General features: G+C 42.2%; 1 protein-coding gene across 7 annotated transcripts in view; it reads right to left on the reverse strand.

Annotated features, from left to right (window-relative positions):
• Positions 1 to 17,177, reverse strand: part of LOC104363535 (caldesmon) — a 199,451-nt gene that overhangs the window by 85,962 nt on the left and 96,312 nt on the right. For 6 of the 7 annotated variants that reach the window (XM_042795437.1, XM_032986250.2, XM_032986248.2 and 3 more), the window contains one exon: positions 9,191 to 9,302. In XM_042795437.1, coding sequence (XP_042651371.1) covers positions 9,191 to 9,261 — 71 coding nt within the window. In that variant the 5' untranslated portion in view covers positions 9,262 to 9,302. Of the gene's footprint in view, positions 1 to 9,190; positions 9,303 to 9,976; positions 10,139 to 17,177 lie in introns of those variants that run through there. The other variant, XM_042795436.1, reaches the window with a different exon arrangement.

Here is a 17,177-nt window from a genome sequence, read left to right on the forward strand (position 1 = left end):
GCCTTTTGCCCATGACCATAATGGGTGATTTGCCCCTCCTTGTCCTATCTCAAAGCCCAAACCTGGCTTATTTGTCCCTTCTCATCGCTGAGAGAGAAGGGAGGAGTGAGTGGCTGCGTGGTGCTCAGTTGCCCTCTGAGCTCAAACCACAACAACAACTTCTCCAGACAGAGTGTTGTGTCACCACCTGTGTGGGGCAGCTGACAACTCTGCATCTGGGCTCAGGACCCCCAGCCAAAATCCAGCCCCAGACACACCACCCACAAGTAGCTGCTCAGCCTCCGGAGCCAGGGTATGGGCGGAGGGCAGCCCCGCTCACTTTGCCCCTTCCTTCCCTCTTTGGCAACAGCAATGAGGGCTGCACTAGCAATCAACGGGTGTGGCAGGGCCTGCAAGAAGTTACCAGCTGTCTGAGCAACACTTGACCCTCAGCTCAAAAATGCATCAAGAACCCATATGACCCATCTCAGTGGGCAGGCTGGACCACCAGGATGTATGCCATCAGCCACTTGCAACAAGCACATGCAGGCTCTAGAATATATTATTACACTGTGCATTTGTATATTTACCCGTATTTGCCTGAAAACATTTTTTTAAAAACTTTTTTTAAGATACAGGGATATTAAACCATGACCTTCTTTTGTATGGGAGCAACGCAGTATTTCTTTGGCTTTTCTTTAAACTACATGAAATTTATTGCAGAACATTACTATTAATAATAAGGTCTTTCTTTAATCAAGAGAAGGGTTAATGTAGAATTTTCCAGCCAACTCATTTGCAAGCATATACACTTGAGTGATGAGGTATGCACAAACTTACAGCCTGAGAAGGCTTTATGCAATGGACTAAATTAACCCTGCCTCTTGTGCTAGTTGCGGATCTCAGACACATGGAAAGTGGCTAAGCAGCTGAGAGCTCAATCATATTTACTATCTAGAAAGAAATACAGATCAACTGGTTTTATTTATAAAGAGAGACTGGATTAGGAATCTAATAAGACTTAGCAATGGTTCATGAAGGTTTTTCTGACAACTGACACTGACTGAAGATGGGGGATTGCCCTGCCTAAGAGTCTGACAAAAGTAGACCCAGGGACTAAGAACTAAGCCTCCTTTATTCTGGTTTGGTTTAGGACAGTGTCTTTGGTCTCTGCTATACAGAGTTAACTGAAGGTAACCTACACAAAGGGTTGATGTACTCCTTGCCAAGGGACAGAAAATGCTGCTGGGGAAACTAAGGTGCCATGTCTGCCTCCAGGGGTCATAAATACCTACAGTCACAGGCACCACACTGCTCCTCTGTGGCTGGTACAGAAAGTATGAAGGCTCTATGCCTTCACAAACCTTAGGCCAATATTCAGTTAATGCAGCTTTTTGCATTTCAAGTTTCTGAAGTCTCTTGTATGAGAAAATTCTGATGGCAGGTATTATTTACACCATTTGAAGGTACAATGACACATGCACAGAGCTGCAAGAGCACTGCAGGCTACCCTACCTTAATTGACCATATTATGCCAATTTGCACATAAGATATTAAAGAGATCTTATTTTTCAACATACATGTGACAGGACAGCCACTGACACTTACTTGTACTATACCAGCTACATTCCTTCAGTCTCATGATTTTCTTTGTGCAGTGCCCATGCTTCAGTCTAATTCTGAAAATCATGATAAAATACCATGTTGTATTACTCTTGATATGGTGCCCTTTTAAATACGCATGATAAAATTGTCAATAACAAGCACCAAAAGCTGTGCCTCGATGCCCATATTTATTGGGCATTTAAATAAGATCCAGTTCATCAAGAACTTAGGTCTAGTTAAAACAAATAAAAATATACTAGGGAACAGAAGGACAGACTTTCCTTTGGTGGTAGGTGGCTTATCTGGTTATAGGCTTGGAGGGAGCACTTTTCACCCAAGAATTTTCTAAACTCCTTGGTGCTTCCAAAGCAAACCTGCCGCTCTGTTGAAAGAGGTGAAAGACATGGCATTTTGCCAGCTGTCTGGGTGCTGGATTTGTGCTGTCCTCCTAAAAGCTTGGCTGGTATAGTAGATGTAGTACAGAGATTACAGAATTATCTTAACATACATATAGGATTAGTAACTGAAGTACTAAGGAGCTGATTTTGTTGTCTGCTTAGGAATTGCAGTGGAGTTAGCTCAGTAAAGTTTGAATTCTGTATGTCTAGCTATTTGGAAGAACAAAGCTTCTTTTATAAAGCATTTCTCCATCAGGATTTAAAAGAAAATATAATCTGCAAAACTCACAATGGCTGTAAAACTAAGTGGGAGGTTCTACTCAGCTTTGCATATGTTTGATTATTTCCTCCAGAGCATCTGAGATGCTTCAATGGCAAAGATTTGTCTAGGATCCACCCTCACTTGAGAGTGACAGCAGTAGAGCATGCCACTGGGTCATGCTTTTCTGTCTGGGTTAAGGATGAGCTTCAAGAACTGCAGGAACAGCAATCAATGTAATGTGAAGGGCCAGACTCACCTCAACAATCCAAATATGTCCTGTCAGTCCTGGAATTCAAGGTAGCTGTAAAGGCAGGTTAACAGCTGGAGCACTTTGCCTCAATGTGTTCTCAACCCTCACGCACTTCTAATCTTGTTTATTCATTGTCATAATATTTAACTCCTGGGTAGAAGATGTCATGTCTGAGCTCTACCAGAAGGTATTTTACAGAATGACAAGTAGAAACCTTCAAAGTATTTGGAACTGCAGGATATATGAAGATCATGAAGAGATAAAACCACTGTAGCTCATATTCTAGTAGCAAAAGAGGCTTGGACCGGACAAGGGCTCAGCCCTCCTCAAGAAGACAGAGGCCGAACATTTTTGGAAGTACTGTCCTGAAATAAATCATGGACACTGAGAAATGACATTAGGCATATGCAGCCAGACTCTCCTATGTTTAAACATGCAATCACTGAAAACCTGTATTAAGATCATATTCTTCATTCTGTTACACAAGCCTAAACTGAAGCATGGTCTCTGAAAACTTAATAAAAATGTAACCAGACATTTGAGAACAAAACATGGGCAAGTCCTAGTGTTTCAGGAAGTTGGGAATAATTAAAAATGAACCATCTATATTCTTTCCTAAACTCTCACTCAACATTGTTTAACATTTGTCACTAATGTACACTCTATACCATAAGTAACTCCACTGCAGGAACAAAAAGCAACTCCAAAAGCTATTTGTGCTCATTCATGTCAAATCATAATGATCTAACACGAACACTCACTTATCCTCACTATCCTGGACAGGAGAATTAAAATTGTCCCACTTTCTGTGGCTGACAGGGATGACCTTTCCTTGCTCTCCAGAAGCATTAAGATGCTGTGGCAACAAACATGTCCTGTCTTACTTGTCCAGAAGATAATCAATGTGCTTCTCATTAAGTCCTGCAAAGATGCACCCTGTCTGATCCTGCTGGTTTTACCTTCCTAACTTGGCAAATCAGCCCTTTTTATGTTTACCTGAGCTACACCAGCCCCAGCAGGAGCACTAGAACAGTAAAAGACATGTTAAATGCCTTGCTGGTTCTCTACTTATCTTCACAAGTCTAGACTGAAATTCACTTGACTTCTTTTTCAGTTGTACCAAGATAAATTTGGGGGTTAACCATGTGCCCTCTTTTAACTGAAATTGCATTGAGCAAGTTACCAACCAGGAGACTTTCAGCCCACTGCAGGCTGCTGCCATCCCCAAACTGCAGACTGGGTTATTCCTATGAGCACTCCCCAACCTATGTCCATAAGCGTGAACCACACTGCCTTATAAAACTTTAAATGAGAAGCTGGAGAGAGTTTGTGATGGAACTGGAACTGTTGGATGTTTTTTCAAGAAAAAGAATCTTTACTTACTGCCTTTAGTAATTAATGCTATTGGGAACCATAAAGCTTAATGTCAGTATTTTTCTGTATGCCCTACCCACATACCTCATTAAAGTATGTTTAGTAATACCTGATTGGTCTGCAAGAAGATGAGCCCTTTAGCCAGGGCAGCTGTGACCCCTGTCAGGAGATCCTATACAGACCACAAAGTAGTATGGTGGTTGTAGAGAGTCTTTTTAGTGACTTGTGATTTGATGCTAGATAGCCACTTATCTTTGTTGTATTTTTGCAAGATGACCAACACCTCTCCTTCTCCATGAAATGACCTGCAATCCCTTAGGAAAAAGCATTATGCAAGGCACAGTTGTGGTTCAGATTCAAAGTTAAGCTTCAGCTACATAGAGAATAGTCTGACAGTGACCCTAAAGACCTTCCTGAAGTCTGCAGTAGTGGTAGTATGGCAATGAAGTAAAGTGGATCAGCTTCCTAGCATGGTTTTTAGGAGCCCCAACACCAGGGAGAGGTGAAAATACATTGCTGGGGCAATGGCAAGTCAGCCAGTTGTAAAATTGTGGCTTAAGTGCTAAACTGATTAACCTGAGAGCTATTCTTTAGAGAGTTCAAGGGGCCAATTTTTGCTCTCAATTATGCTGAAGTCAAAAAAGTAGGTCTATTGTCACTTCAAGAAGTATTTCACATCAATTTTTCACTGCAGCTGCATGCAGCTGTGACAGACCAAAGTGCATCAGCAAGATATTCACAAAGCACTACCCCTCCAGACACACATACACACACACACTCTACCCAGCTCCAGGCTAAATTCTTCCAGTGTCAATTACAACATCAAAATGACAAAACCCGATGGTTTTGTTCAAGAGAACATCTTTTACTGCCTAGGAAGAGGCACAAAGCAGCAGGTGGCATTTGTTTTTTTCCCCTCATTGAAAGAAGTCAATCCCCTGTGCTTCAATTACATACAGGATTTTTTCCCGTCAGTTAAGTGCAACCCATTTCTGCAACAGCCCCGACACTCTAGCACAGAATGTACCCTGTGGCTGGGAAGGCAAAGCCTTTGTCCAGCTCCTTCAAGGCTGCCACTGAGACTGTGTCATAAATCATCTGGCTGGAATAACTCAGGTAGGGCTTAATCCAAAGCCCATTGAAATTGGTGGAAAGCTTCCCACTGACTTCAGCCAGCTCTGGACTGGGACCTCAGGGCTTTATACAACCACCGATCCAGGTGCAGGACTCCCTCTGCCTCTGAGGAGCAGGATAAAGCCTTGTCTTTGCTGCAAGAGCAGCTAGAGACATAGCATATCTCATCATCCCAATGGCTGGTAGGGCTCTCTTTTCCCTGACCTTGCACCTGAGCAGTACAAACCACCTGCAAAATGCTACCAGACTGGCAAAGTTAACACTACCATACTTTACCCCAGGTTTCCCAGCCTATGTCTGGAAAGCCTTGTTCCCCCATGAGGTACAAGAGCTGCTGGGTCCCCGCCAGCCTGAGTGCGTGCAATAAATCTGACAGCCTGGGATAAAGCTGGACAAAGCACCATATGCCTGCTGTTGGCCATATGCCTCCTAGACAGGTCTGCACTCCTACTCCACACACACTGATAGGCCTCAAGAGATCCCAAATACAAATAGTCAAAAAATTCTGGCTGGACAAAATTTATGGGTAGGTGCAGAGAGCCCGTGTGGGGAATCCAGGATGTGTGGGATACTCTCAAATGATAAGAGCTTAAAATGTCAAAAAAAATACTAGCTTTCTGAGTTGGTAGAAAACTAGATCTGAGTTGCCACAGTATGAACTACTAGCCAAAGTGCATGCCAGGGGCAAACTGCACTGTTGGTCTTTAAAAGCCAAAGCCAAACTATACTCATGATCAATCTGAAGCATATCAACCCAGATTGACAGGGCTACACAGCACAACAAAGCATCATTTCCAACAGCTTTCTAATGGGAAAAAAAAAAAAAAAAAAAAAAAAAGCAAAGCCTAACATCAGCCCTCAAGAATCAAACTTGCATTAAGCATCTCCAAAGATCAGACATATGCGGCTGGACATCAGTGCCATCCAGCATGGCAGACACTTGAGAAGCTGACGGCACATATCCTGACCAGACCTCACACGACCTCTGGATCCTGGGGAGACAAAATAAGGTCAAGCCATTCCCTCTTGGGCATGTGGTACAAGAGTCCATGCTGCTACAAGGCATTTTCACCCCTTGATCTCTTGTGAGCATGGGCATCAGGCTGGAAAGACAGGCTTTCTGTGTGCTTTTATCCCAGGAAATAGCAAAATGCATCACTGTAGCTGGGTGAGTTACAAATACTGCTGTTTGATACGGCTGCTTGCACTTCTGGGTTTACTCTTCAACTCAAAGAAGCCTAAACAGTGTCTGGGAGACCTAGCAAAGGTGTTACAGCCTACACATCATCATCCATCTGTCCATCTCCCAGCAGAAATGCTTACAATCAGCAGTGGTTTCCCCATAGCAAGGCTACAGCCCATTGATGGGAGGGTGCAGGGAGTGCCTGAACAGCAGGTAGCAGTGCTCAGAGCTGATAGCACATTTTCAGCCTCCATGCTGCTCTTTAGGACTGCACCATGCACTTTATAAAACACCTGAAAGCATTCAGACAGAGAAAAGTCTGACAAGCAGATTGCTGTGGCTTAAGATGTGTACACAAACACGTTGTTGACATATTTTTGAAGGTGAAGATGATCCCCAAATCCCTAAAAATATGAATTCACCAAAACAATCCACCGTGACATATCCGTTTGTTAATAACTGCCCGAATGCTGCTATCCTTAGCTCTACACAAGCAGTGCAATGCAACAGGGGTGGATGCTCAGCTCCTCCCTGGCGTTGCCCCTGCTGGGGCAGGTTTCGGGAGGTCCTAGCTCCCAGAGTCACATTTGAACTTGAGAACCAGGCTCTGTTATTGTTAAGGCAAACCAAAAATAAAAAGTCCAGACTAAATTATTTTTAAGATCTCAAGATTTTTAAAGCAGTCTTGTGACTTTTAAGGGGTCTGACTCATGATACTTGAATGCTTGAAGCTGGCAGCAGCAGAGGGAGTATTTAGCGTACAGCATTTTATTGCTAAAAGCCTTCAAATGTGTGGGAAAGGGCACAGAGCTCTTCTGTAGCGATTTGGCAGAAAACAGGGACACAGGCCCAAGCCCTTCTCCTCCAGCCAGGCTGCCACCGAGCTCACCTCCTCCACAAAGGTTACCGCATACAATCCCAGAAAAGCCACCCCAGATGTGGGAGAAACGCTTCCCAAAAGCATCCGTGGGTGGGGTGGGGAGGAGGCTGTTTCTCATGTCAGTGGCCATCACTCCCTGGCTCAACCGCTTGGCTTCCCCGTCACGCAGGGGTAGGGGCAGGTATCACCATGGGCCTGCAGGGCTCCCCAGGGAGGGATTCTTTGAGAGACACTGGTGAGACGCTGGCTGCCGCTTTTGCCTCCCCCAGGGCTCCAGTTTCCTCATGCGTGCTCAGGGAACTGGAATCGGGCCCATGCGTAAAATTGCAGGCCGCATGGTGACTTATGGGTGCACCTGAATTCCTGGATTTTGGATTCCTTGGTGAGGAGGGCAGAGCCCTTTTTCCCCTACCCCCTGCAGCTGTCACTTCCCCCCCAAGCCGGCCACACCACACCACTGATGCCCAGACCACCCCACAGTCTCTGCACACTCATGCAAGAGCTTGGAAGTTCAACTGACATTTTTCCAGAGTAGAAAACACCTCCCAGACTACACCCCCTAGCATCCTCCACAGGCCAACAAAGGGCCTATATTAGCAACAAAACCTAAAGACTCAGGCCTTTCCTTAAAAAGATTTTCTTAAAACAGAAGTACACTAGAAACGTATAAATACCATGTGCTATACCATACATTAACATGGGCTCTGCAATCCCTCCCATGCTGCCCAACAAAAACATACTGCTCCAGGTCTGGGGGAAAACCTTCTAGAATGAAAAAGCAGTTTAGTGCCATGGCACATTTGCTCCTCTGCCTTTTGGGGAGGTCACCAACCAGGTGATGGCTGCATTTTGCAAAGGGAGGCTGCTGCCTCATTTCCCTTTGGCCACCACGCTTCACATGAGTTTATTTATCTGCAGGCAATGCTGCTGCTTTCCAGAGCTCACAGGTTCAGCTTACAGCCTGATGAGAGCCCACATACTCAGCTCTGCATGGTAACGCTTCCTTCGGAAAGAAAGGCGGCTATTGCATCTCATCTACCTGGGATTTCCCCCCCAAGTATCAAAACCTCCATCAGAGAGCCCTGCTTATGTTGCATGGCCTTATTAAAAAGCTCAAAGCAAGGATACAAAAGATATTTGGTATTGCATTCTGCTGACTAGATTTTAAAACTGCTCTGAAAATGTATTTTCTCCTACAGCATTCAGAACCCAAAACACCATGGTTTTGTCAGTACATGGGGAAGACCTGACATGAAAATGAAGTCCATATTAAAAATTAAATGCAAAAAGGAGAACAAAATGTGCTTAAACCTAAATTCCTCCTTTTTTTTTTTTTAATCGCTATTGTGTTAATAAACTAAATCAAATCTTTATATTGGAGAAAACATTACAAAAATAAACAGAGCCTTCCTTTCTCCCTACTTACTCCAGTGTAAATCATGGGAAATTCCGTTAAAGCAAACGGAACTGTACAGGTGTAAAATGGGGTTTGTTAATGAAATGTCATTCCCTGTATTTTCATGCTGCTTCTTTCACAAATTGACATCATTGTAGCCACATCAAGTTCTGTTCTCATTTTCACCAAAGTAAATCTGTAATAACTGATAGCAAATGCTGCCCTTGTCACCCACATAAGGTGGCTGTAAATTAATAAAAAGTGACAGGCAGTATAGACACAACAGCAATTGCACGGTAATGACAGACAATTCACAGGTATGCTATACTACATGCACCAAGTGTATCTCAGCTTTCAATTGATATAATTTTAGCTCTGTGACTGAAAAGACACACAATCCCTTCTGCACAACATTCACTCACATGGCATCTGAGTGTGAGCTTTCCTATCAAAAATTTCATGTGGCCATAGTCCACCTTCACTGTTTACATTTATCCATATAACAAAATAACTGGAAGCCAGGGGATTTACAACAGCCTAAGAGATGCTAGACAACTCTGACTTGCAGCCTCCCCCACAATATTAACTAAATCTATTTTACAGCACATATTGTTAGCAAGGATTCTTTGGTTAGCTATAGCATACTTTGGCATTTAAGACAGAAATTGTCAAAGCCACTGCTAATCAAAGGCAAGCCACCGGCACCATTTTCCATACGTAATACCTCACCTCTCTGCTTCAAGGCGCATTTCCTCACGCTTTTGCCTCCTGAGTTCTCTGCGGCGTTCAAAGTCATCCATGGTGGGTGTTCAAGTGTTCAGAGCTCTGGAAAGGTCCAAATCTAAAAGGGAGATTAACACTTAGATAAGAGAGAAAACACAATGGATGCGTTTAACCAACTGAGCCCATTTAGTTTTGTTTTGCTTTCTTAACTTTACTGTAACTATTTTCTTTTTCTATCAAAAAAATAACTTCCTCAGTATTGTTGAGATAAACAAGATTAATTAAATGCTGTGTAGGATAAACATAGTCCATGCCTGCATTTAGTTTCCTAGTTAAAATTAAATCAACATGATTTGAATAAGGACTGTATACATCTGCTAGCTGCAGACTAGCTATTTGTAACATCACAGGTCTTTCCTACAAACAAAAGCAACAATTCCTCAGAATTTTAACTTTAAGCTTCCAATTTTTACTGGAAGCAGTAAAAAGCCTGCACAAGAGATTTCTTATTTTCTTTAGTTGCACGGATAATTAAAAGTTTTGCAAAAGTAGTCCCCGTCTGTTCGTTCCCACCCCCCCTTCCAAAAAAAAAAAGGGAAAAGAAAGGGAAAAAAGAGCAGAGAAAATGAAAAATGAAAGAAAGAAAAAAGGAAAAAAGAGGAGAAGGAAAATAAGCTGCAGCTTTTAAATACCACCCAGGAGGAGCCAAACTATGTATAAATCCTGCTCAAAGAACCAGAAGTAGCAATATTTTTTTTGTAGTTTAATCCACACGTTTTCCCCGTGCCCTACCTTCTTCTTTATGATTTAGTCCATGAAATATTTTCCCCTTTACAGTTCTTCATATACAAAGCCTTTCCAGCCTTGGTTTATATCCCATCAAGCGGAGTATTACAGAATTCCCCTGCAGCCCCCAAACCAAAAATGACTACCAGAACAGGGAAAGCTGTTCTCTTTTTGTCCCTGCTTTGTTTACAGAGCTGTCAGTGGTTAGTTAAACTCTGCCTGGAATCTGGCATTTAAGGCCTGCTCTAAGATTGCTTCCTGTGCAGGGCTGGAGGCCTCAGCTTCCTCTGCAATCCTAGCCTAGGCGCTGCACTCAGAGGATTTCCACCCCCCACGTCCCCCCCAAAAAACATTTTCCAGCCCGTTCATACAAGACAAGCCATTTATGCTGCAGAGAAAGGGAGCGTGCAGATGCAGACTGAAATTTTCGAAGGTGGCTCATGAACAGCTTGTAGTTTAAGGGAAACAAAGCCAAGGTGCATTTGTAAATTAGTTGAAATGCTCTGTTTGCAGCTGTAGATCTGTCTTGCCACTTTATATTCCTGCCCGCCAGCGCAGCGTCCAAGCGCTCTCCCCATAAAATCACTGGCAATAGCAAAGCCTCTCATGACTTAAGGGAATCCGTGTTTTTTTCTGCCCCCTTTTTTGGATTAAAACATTGCTGAGGGCAGGGGGGTTTATGAAGGTTATTTTATTAGTTTACTTTTCCTGGGGGTGTTTTTCTTTCTGATTTGTTCCTGCATTGGGGGATTTTAAGTTTTGCTGTTGTTGTGAATTTCTTCTTGTTTGGCTGGCTGAGGTTGTTTTGTGAAGGTTCAAAAGGAATGTTAATTTTGCTAATCTAATAGTGACTATGCAATTGCTGCTGCTTTTTTATATATATATATATATACATAATGCACTGTTACACAATATATATAAAAAGCAAGTTGTAAGAAGACGTTTTTTCAAATCCTGAGTTTGTTTACTCTTACCACTGTACAGCTTGAAGAACACAGAACAGCAAATCTGCCATTTTATCCCAAGAAGTGTTTTAATCTCAGCCTACGTGTGCAGCTAAATCCTGCCTCAGTTCCTTTGCTAGAGGGCCAATGATTTGCAGGACTGATGTGGTTCCCCCTGGCTGGGAGATGAGGATCAAAGGAAGAATGGCACACTACAGAGAGCAAGTTTGAAGCAGCATGCTGGGTTTCTGTGCACAGAGGGCAGATGACTGTGTCTGCAGGAACCAAGACTGCACCAGACAGTAGCATTTAGTCTGTGGAGTACAGTCACGATCAAGGATTTCAAATATAAAGAGCTGACTGTTAGGCTGACACCTCATGTGCTAGAACTGAGAATCCCAAAGTTTTCTTCCCCACTCTGCCTCCCCAAACCAGACATGCTTTGACATCTGATTTATTTGCACCTTCATCACTTCCTACCCAGCCAGGCACATCCCTCTCTCCACCTCTCCAGACTAAGGTACACTCCTTCCCTTCCCCCAAGCTCCAGACTGTGCACCCATATTTCCCCCACCCCCTTTCCAAATGTCCAAGCCAATACCTCCACCCCTTTCCTTCCTACATGGTCCTCAGTACCATCTCTCATCTCCAAAAGCTCAAGCGCTCTTCCCCATGAGGAAAGCTGAGGAAGATAATAATAAAAACCCGGAACTATTTCTGCTCTTCCTCCTCTCTTTCCTTCCCAGAAGCGCAGGGAAGACTGTACAGCAGTCAGGAGAAGTTCCCTGATGCAACAACTTTTCTCCACCTACAGGGTGCTTTTATGTTATTCGATGACAATCAGATAAGTGGATGTCTTGGGAGGATGACTTGCAAGCCAAATCTCTTTTTCAAAAATGAGGAAGGCACTTGGGAAATGGAGGTCAAGTCAAGACTATGATCTTTAGTTAGCAAAGCCATATCAGTGCAAGAAAATGACTCATCAGCTAGAAGGCCCACTTGAAGAAGTCTGCTATTCAGTGCTGTCTTCCCCAAAATGATTTGTTATCTTTCAGCCTCTGAAAACTACTAGACAATCACTTCATCGGTCTGTCTTAAAAAATTTCCTATTTCTACAAAGATAGAGTATAAAATCGGAGTTTTTCAGAGTGTTCTGGCCTCTGAGAAGATTTGAAAATTTCCTTGCTTATAGATGAAGATATGAATTAATTGAAGTATTTTCTACAAGCCATTATTGGGACCATGCAATTTTTTATCCTTTTTTAAATGAAAATTGTTCACAAGTGAAAACATCCTGGGCTAAAATGTAATACTCCACCCAGCTCCCCACCAGGGGCTGCCTTCAGATCCAAATGTGAAAATATCTGTGACCTTACCAGGTGTGCAAAAAAAGTTGTTTTTTTTTTTTATTCTGACTGCATCCTTTTTTTTTTCCTCTTGCATATTTTTAATAATTTGGTGTCAGACCAAAAAAATTTCCTTTTTCTGAAAAAATGAAAACTGTCCCTAAGAAAACTTAAATCAAAAGTAATGATTCATTCAACCGGAAAAAAAAAAAACCAAACCAAAACAAAAGAAGTTATTTGGTTTTATTTTAAATATAAAAATTCTGGTTTCCAAAGTATTAGGGAAAATGTTTTGATATCTCAATTTTTTTTCTCTGAATTATTTCCAGGTATGTTTTTCACCTAATTCAACCAGAAGTCATCTATAAATTTTAAAGAAGCAGAAATTTATAATTTTTTTTAGCAAACAGAAGTAGATATCTGAAACTATCTGACCAGTTTCATTTCCCTGACATCTACACACATATACAAATTACTGGAATATGGGCTACTCTTACACTGTGAAAGGGTACAGCACAAAAATTATCATTTTGTTTCTTCTACCTCAAAACAAGACCCTCAGCATTTTTTCAACCTTTACACAACTGAAATAATACTGAAAGAATCTGAAGTGAACTCTTGGGAGTTTTCCACCACCAGACTCAGAAGAGAGACATATTACAAAGGGAATATTACAAAGATCTTTGACCTTGCTTTTTTTTTTTTTTTTTTTAAAGAAAAAAAATAGCTCTCAGAAACTACTGAAGATAACCTTGCTCAGGACTTCAGATTTTCCACAGCCTTACATACAAGGGTCTTCTCAGGGTCCCCTATCTCTTTTGATCCTGAGGTTGAACCTTTAGATCATGGAATGCCTGATGATGAACCCTGTGGTCTTCCTGAAGACATGCTAGGACAGGCTAAGAGAAGACAGATAAGCAAAGTAACTTACCTACCACATTTATGAGCATTACCACGTTACTTGAATCAGAATCATAGCAAAGTATGTGCTGTGCAAAGCACCATCTCCCCACAAAAACTCTTCATTTCAAAAGCAGTACCATTCTTACTCCTTTTTCATCTCTATAATTCACATAATGCCTTTGATCTCCATTTGACTATGGTTTACTGCTAAAATTTGTTGAGTTTTTCATTGTCTTGTTAAAAAGTGCTTTCTTCAAGGACAGCCACATTTAATCCCTCCTGGTACAAAGCACATGCATGCAAATCCCACTCCCCTTTATGTTTCACCCCATGAGAGAATTTAAAATTTTTTCTTCTTTCAGCTTTCATCAAGGTGGAAAATCAGAGGAACACACAGTAATTGTAAATATATGACAAAATATTTTAATAGCAATTAACAGGAATATGTTCTTTGAAAGCAAACCATAAATTGGCTAGGTAGAAATACAAGCACAATCACAGATCTGTGTTATTCCAGCATGAAGAGCAAAATAACCTCCCTGCGCTGGCTCAGATTTAATACTGTCCTCACCCTATTCCCAGCACTGACTTCAGAGACAACTCAGCACACAGGGGGCCTCAAAAACACATGAGCTAGAATGGTAACAAGCAAGTGAAAATGCAAACTGCTACTCAGGAGCCCAACAAACAGAAATGTCTTTCTTTCAGGACCTGCCAGTCACCTTTCCATTACACTGAATGAGCTCCCAGACTGTGATGTTTATGCTGAGTCTCTGCACCGGCTTCAACCTAGTCGAGCCAAGAAACTTCAAGGCAGGACATATTCCCTAATATAGCACAGCTGTGTATTGCACAGGGCTCTACGCTGGCCACAGCTGGTGACAGCATTGTGCAAGCACATGCCATCTTATTTCCCTCCCAGTACAATGAAATAATTGCTGATTTCCTCTTGGTGACCTTCAGGCCCAAAGAGCCTGGAAGTCATGCCTGTTGCCTTAACATGATTGCCCACTGCTCCAGGGCTGTGAATGCCCAATGTAAGCTTCATGCAGACAACTGCTAGGCAGATTGCAAGCTGCGGTGACTGCTCATGCAAGAGAGCATGGATCAGAGCTCTTGCCAGACCCCTCCCAGCAGTTTGGCCTATTCTTCATTAAAGAATAAGGGCAAACATTGCTTCATTCACCTGAAGGGGAGCAAGGGGATTGTGGCCTTCAGTTTCTTTGTAACAGGAGAGATTTTCTGCTAAATTCCCTTTCTTATCTAGATAAAGACATCTGCATGCCATGTGCACCAGGTACCTCCACTTCCTTGCTTAGCTCGACAAGCCTCTTACACTGGTGACTGAGTTGGGATATCAGCACAGACCCATCCTGCACTGTTGTAGACCTCACTTCTGTAGGAGCTGGTAGAAATTTTAGGACCCACAGGAAGCACAGAAAAAGGCTAGAGTAGTAAAAAGGACAATACCAGGTTTCTTCACAAAAGGAACCATGACCACTTCCTAGCTTCTCCCTCCCTCATCCCAAGCAGTGGGAGGCAAGAACAGTGCAAAGAGAAACAGCTTCAGGATTTCCAGGAGAACTCAAGTAACACAGTGCAGAACAAAGATGTCAGTGAGGTATCACAGCCCAGTGCCTAACATTCGAGGTAAACCCCCAGCAACTGGGGATACTCCTGCTTCGTTCTACCCCTGGTTTACTTTGTGGACTTAAGGACTGAACTGTTGTCAGTTTTGTGCTTCTTAGTCCTTACGTTACCTCCATCAATTGGTAATTCTTCTCCCTGTGCATTTGCAGAAGGCTAAAGCACAACCAGACCCCAAGGTTCGGTCCCAGCCACCAGATGTAACATCAGTACTAAAAAAGCCATCTCCTACAAACAGGATTGTCTGCTGCAGAAAAGGGCAGAACAAAGGCGATAAAGGGAAATGCTTTCTGAACCTTTCCTACAGAGGGGTAGTAAGGGGAAGGCTTCCAAGTCCAACTACACAAAGGTTTTCTGCATGCATGCATCTGGATGTCTGACTTCTGATCTGTCCTCACTGCAGGATCAGGTGGTAACACAAAACCTAGTTACTCTGCTATTGCCCTCCTTTTTTTTTTTTTTTTTTTTTGTTTTACTCCCACAAAAAGGATCAAATATCTTATTAAAGCTTGACATATTCTGAGACTGCAAGCAGCTTTGTGAATTGTACTCCATTAATCCAAATATCCCATATTCTCATCTGTCTCCAATTGTCCCAAAGTCCTGGTGTGGAGGTGTGGACCTTTCAAATGACAGTAAAGGACTAGTCAGTGAAAAGCACAAAGAATATTTTGCTTCAGCTGGCTACTTGCCATGGCATCCACTGTATTCCTCAGACTACCATTGCCCACCCTCCCTCTCCTAAGTGAGAACAGAACCTCTTCATTGCCCCTTCTGCAGGTGAGAGCAACTCAGCATGCAACACTCATTGTCTGAGTGTGACTTGTTTAATCTGGCACCCATGAAATGCAGGTATGACAAGTATTCTACTGCAATATCTTGGAGAACTAGAGTTCCTTAATCTATCTTCAGTCAAAACAAACAAACCTGTTTTCTATGAAATTCTGTCAGAAAACATTTGGAAATTATTTTCTCTGCTCCCCTTCTAATTCTGCATTAGAAGTATTCAGTGCCACTGAGATCTTTCAGAAACAGGTGCAACTTCTTTGAAGTCAAAAGGTGGAGTTCAATGGATTGATTTGTCCTTTATCACGCCTCATGCATGCTTTCTTTAATCTGAGATGCTAGATATTGCTGGCAAACATATATTACCAAGAGTAAAGCTTACATTTAAAGAGGATCTTCTTTCCTCCATAAATTAATTTTTAATGTTCCTTTCATGTAAAACCACATCTGCAATCGTTACTGTAAATTATTACCATACTCATATTGACTGCAGATAATGAACTCTTGTACATATATATATATACACACACATACATACTTGTATCAAGCAGCTTTATTCCTTCCCAAATAGAACAGCTTATTTGAGACTCACGGCAAAATAAGCGTATTAGGTCATATGAACGCACAGTTTTATTCCAGCCTAGCCTGTGCCTTGTTTCATGTGACCATGCTTCTTGGAATTTCCAAGGAAAATTCATCAATGACAAACCAACCAAGTGCAGTTCATACTTAGCATTAGAAAAATCAAACTTTGGAGGTTTCTCAAAGTTCCACCTTCTGTTCTCAGAACATTTAACTTCCATCTACACGTGGTATGTCTGAACCACTGACTCCATGAAAAGGAGGCAGAGAATTAGCTAGAATTTTGACAAGGAAGTCAAAAAAAAACATTTTAAAATCTCTGCAATCTCTGCTTGTGTCATAACGTACATTTTTCTATCTCATCTTTCACAGGAGTAAATAAAAACAAAAACAAAAAAAAAAAAAAACAACAACAACAAAAAAACCCACAAAAAAATAACAACAAAAAAAAACAAACAAACAAACAAAAAAAAAAACAACAACAAAAAAAACACCCCTTACGTACATTGGTGGAGCACTTTTAAACCTAAGTTAACATATTAGTTAACATCTCTGTGGCATCCTGAGCAAAACTATGTAGCAATTATGTAGAACAGAGATTCCCAGCTTGTACTCTTCAGGCTACTGATGGCCCACAGGACCACACCATGGGCTAGGTTCTTGATTCAAATAGGTGCTGAACAGGTTTCACCCACCCTGGCTACAGCTTATGTTACCATAGTGAGTGCCACACACGTCCCTGCAGGTGCTAGGCCCTCTGTCAGCTCCTGCTGCTGCAGGGTGAACCATGTGAAACTGTTGACATGGATCTTTTTACAAGGCATTGTCCCTGCCACAGAGTTCACTCTCTGGGTCTGCAACTAAAAGATTCATGGCTTTAAATACCTGCTCACATCCCTCTCGTATCCACAATCTAATTCAGCACAGAGGGAGTAGCAATACAGAGCTGCACCATCCCAGAGGTCTTAGCAATCATCTAGCGTGCTGCTGCTAAAACTG

The sequence above is a fragment of the Tyto alba genome, unplaced genomic scaffold (assembly GCF_018691265.1).
Source record: "Tyto alba isolate M040663 unplaced genomic scaffold, T.alba_DEE_v4.0 Super-Scaffold_21, whole genome shotgun sequence".
Taxonomy (NCBI): domain Eukaryota; kingdom Metazoa; phylum Chordata; class Aves; order Strigiformes; family Tytonidae; genus Tyto; species Tyto alba.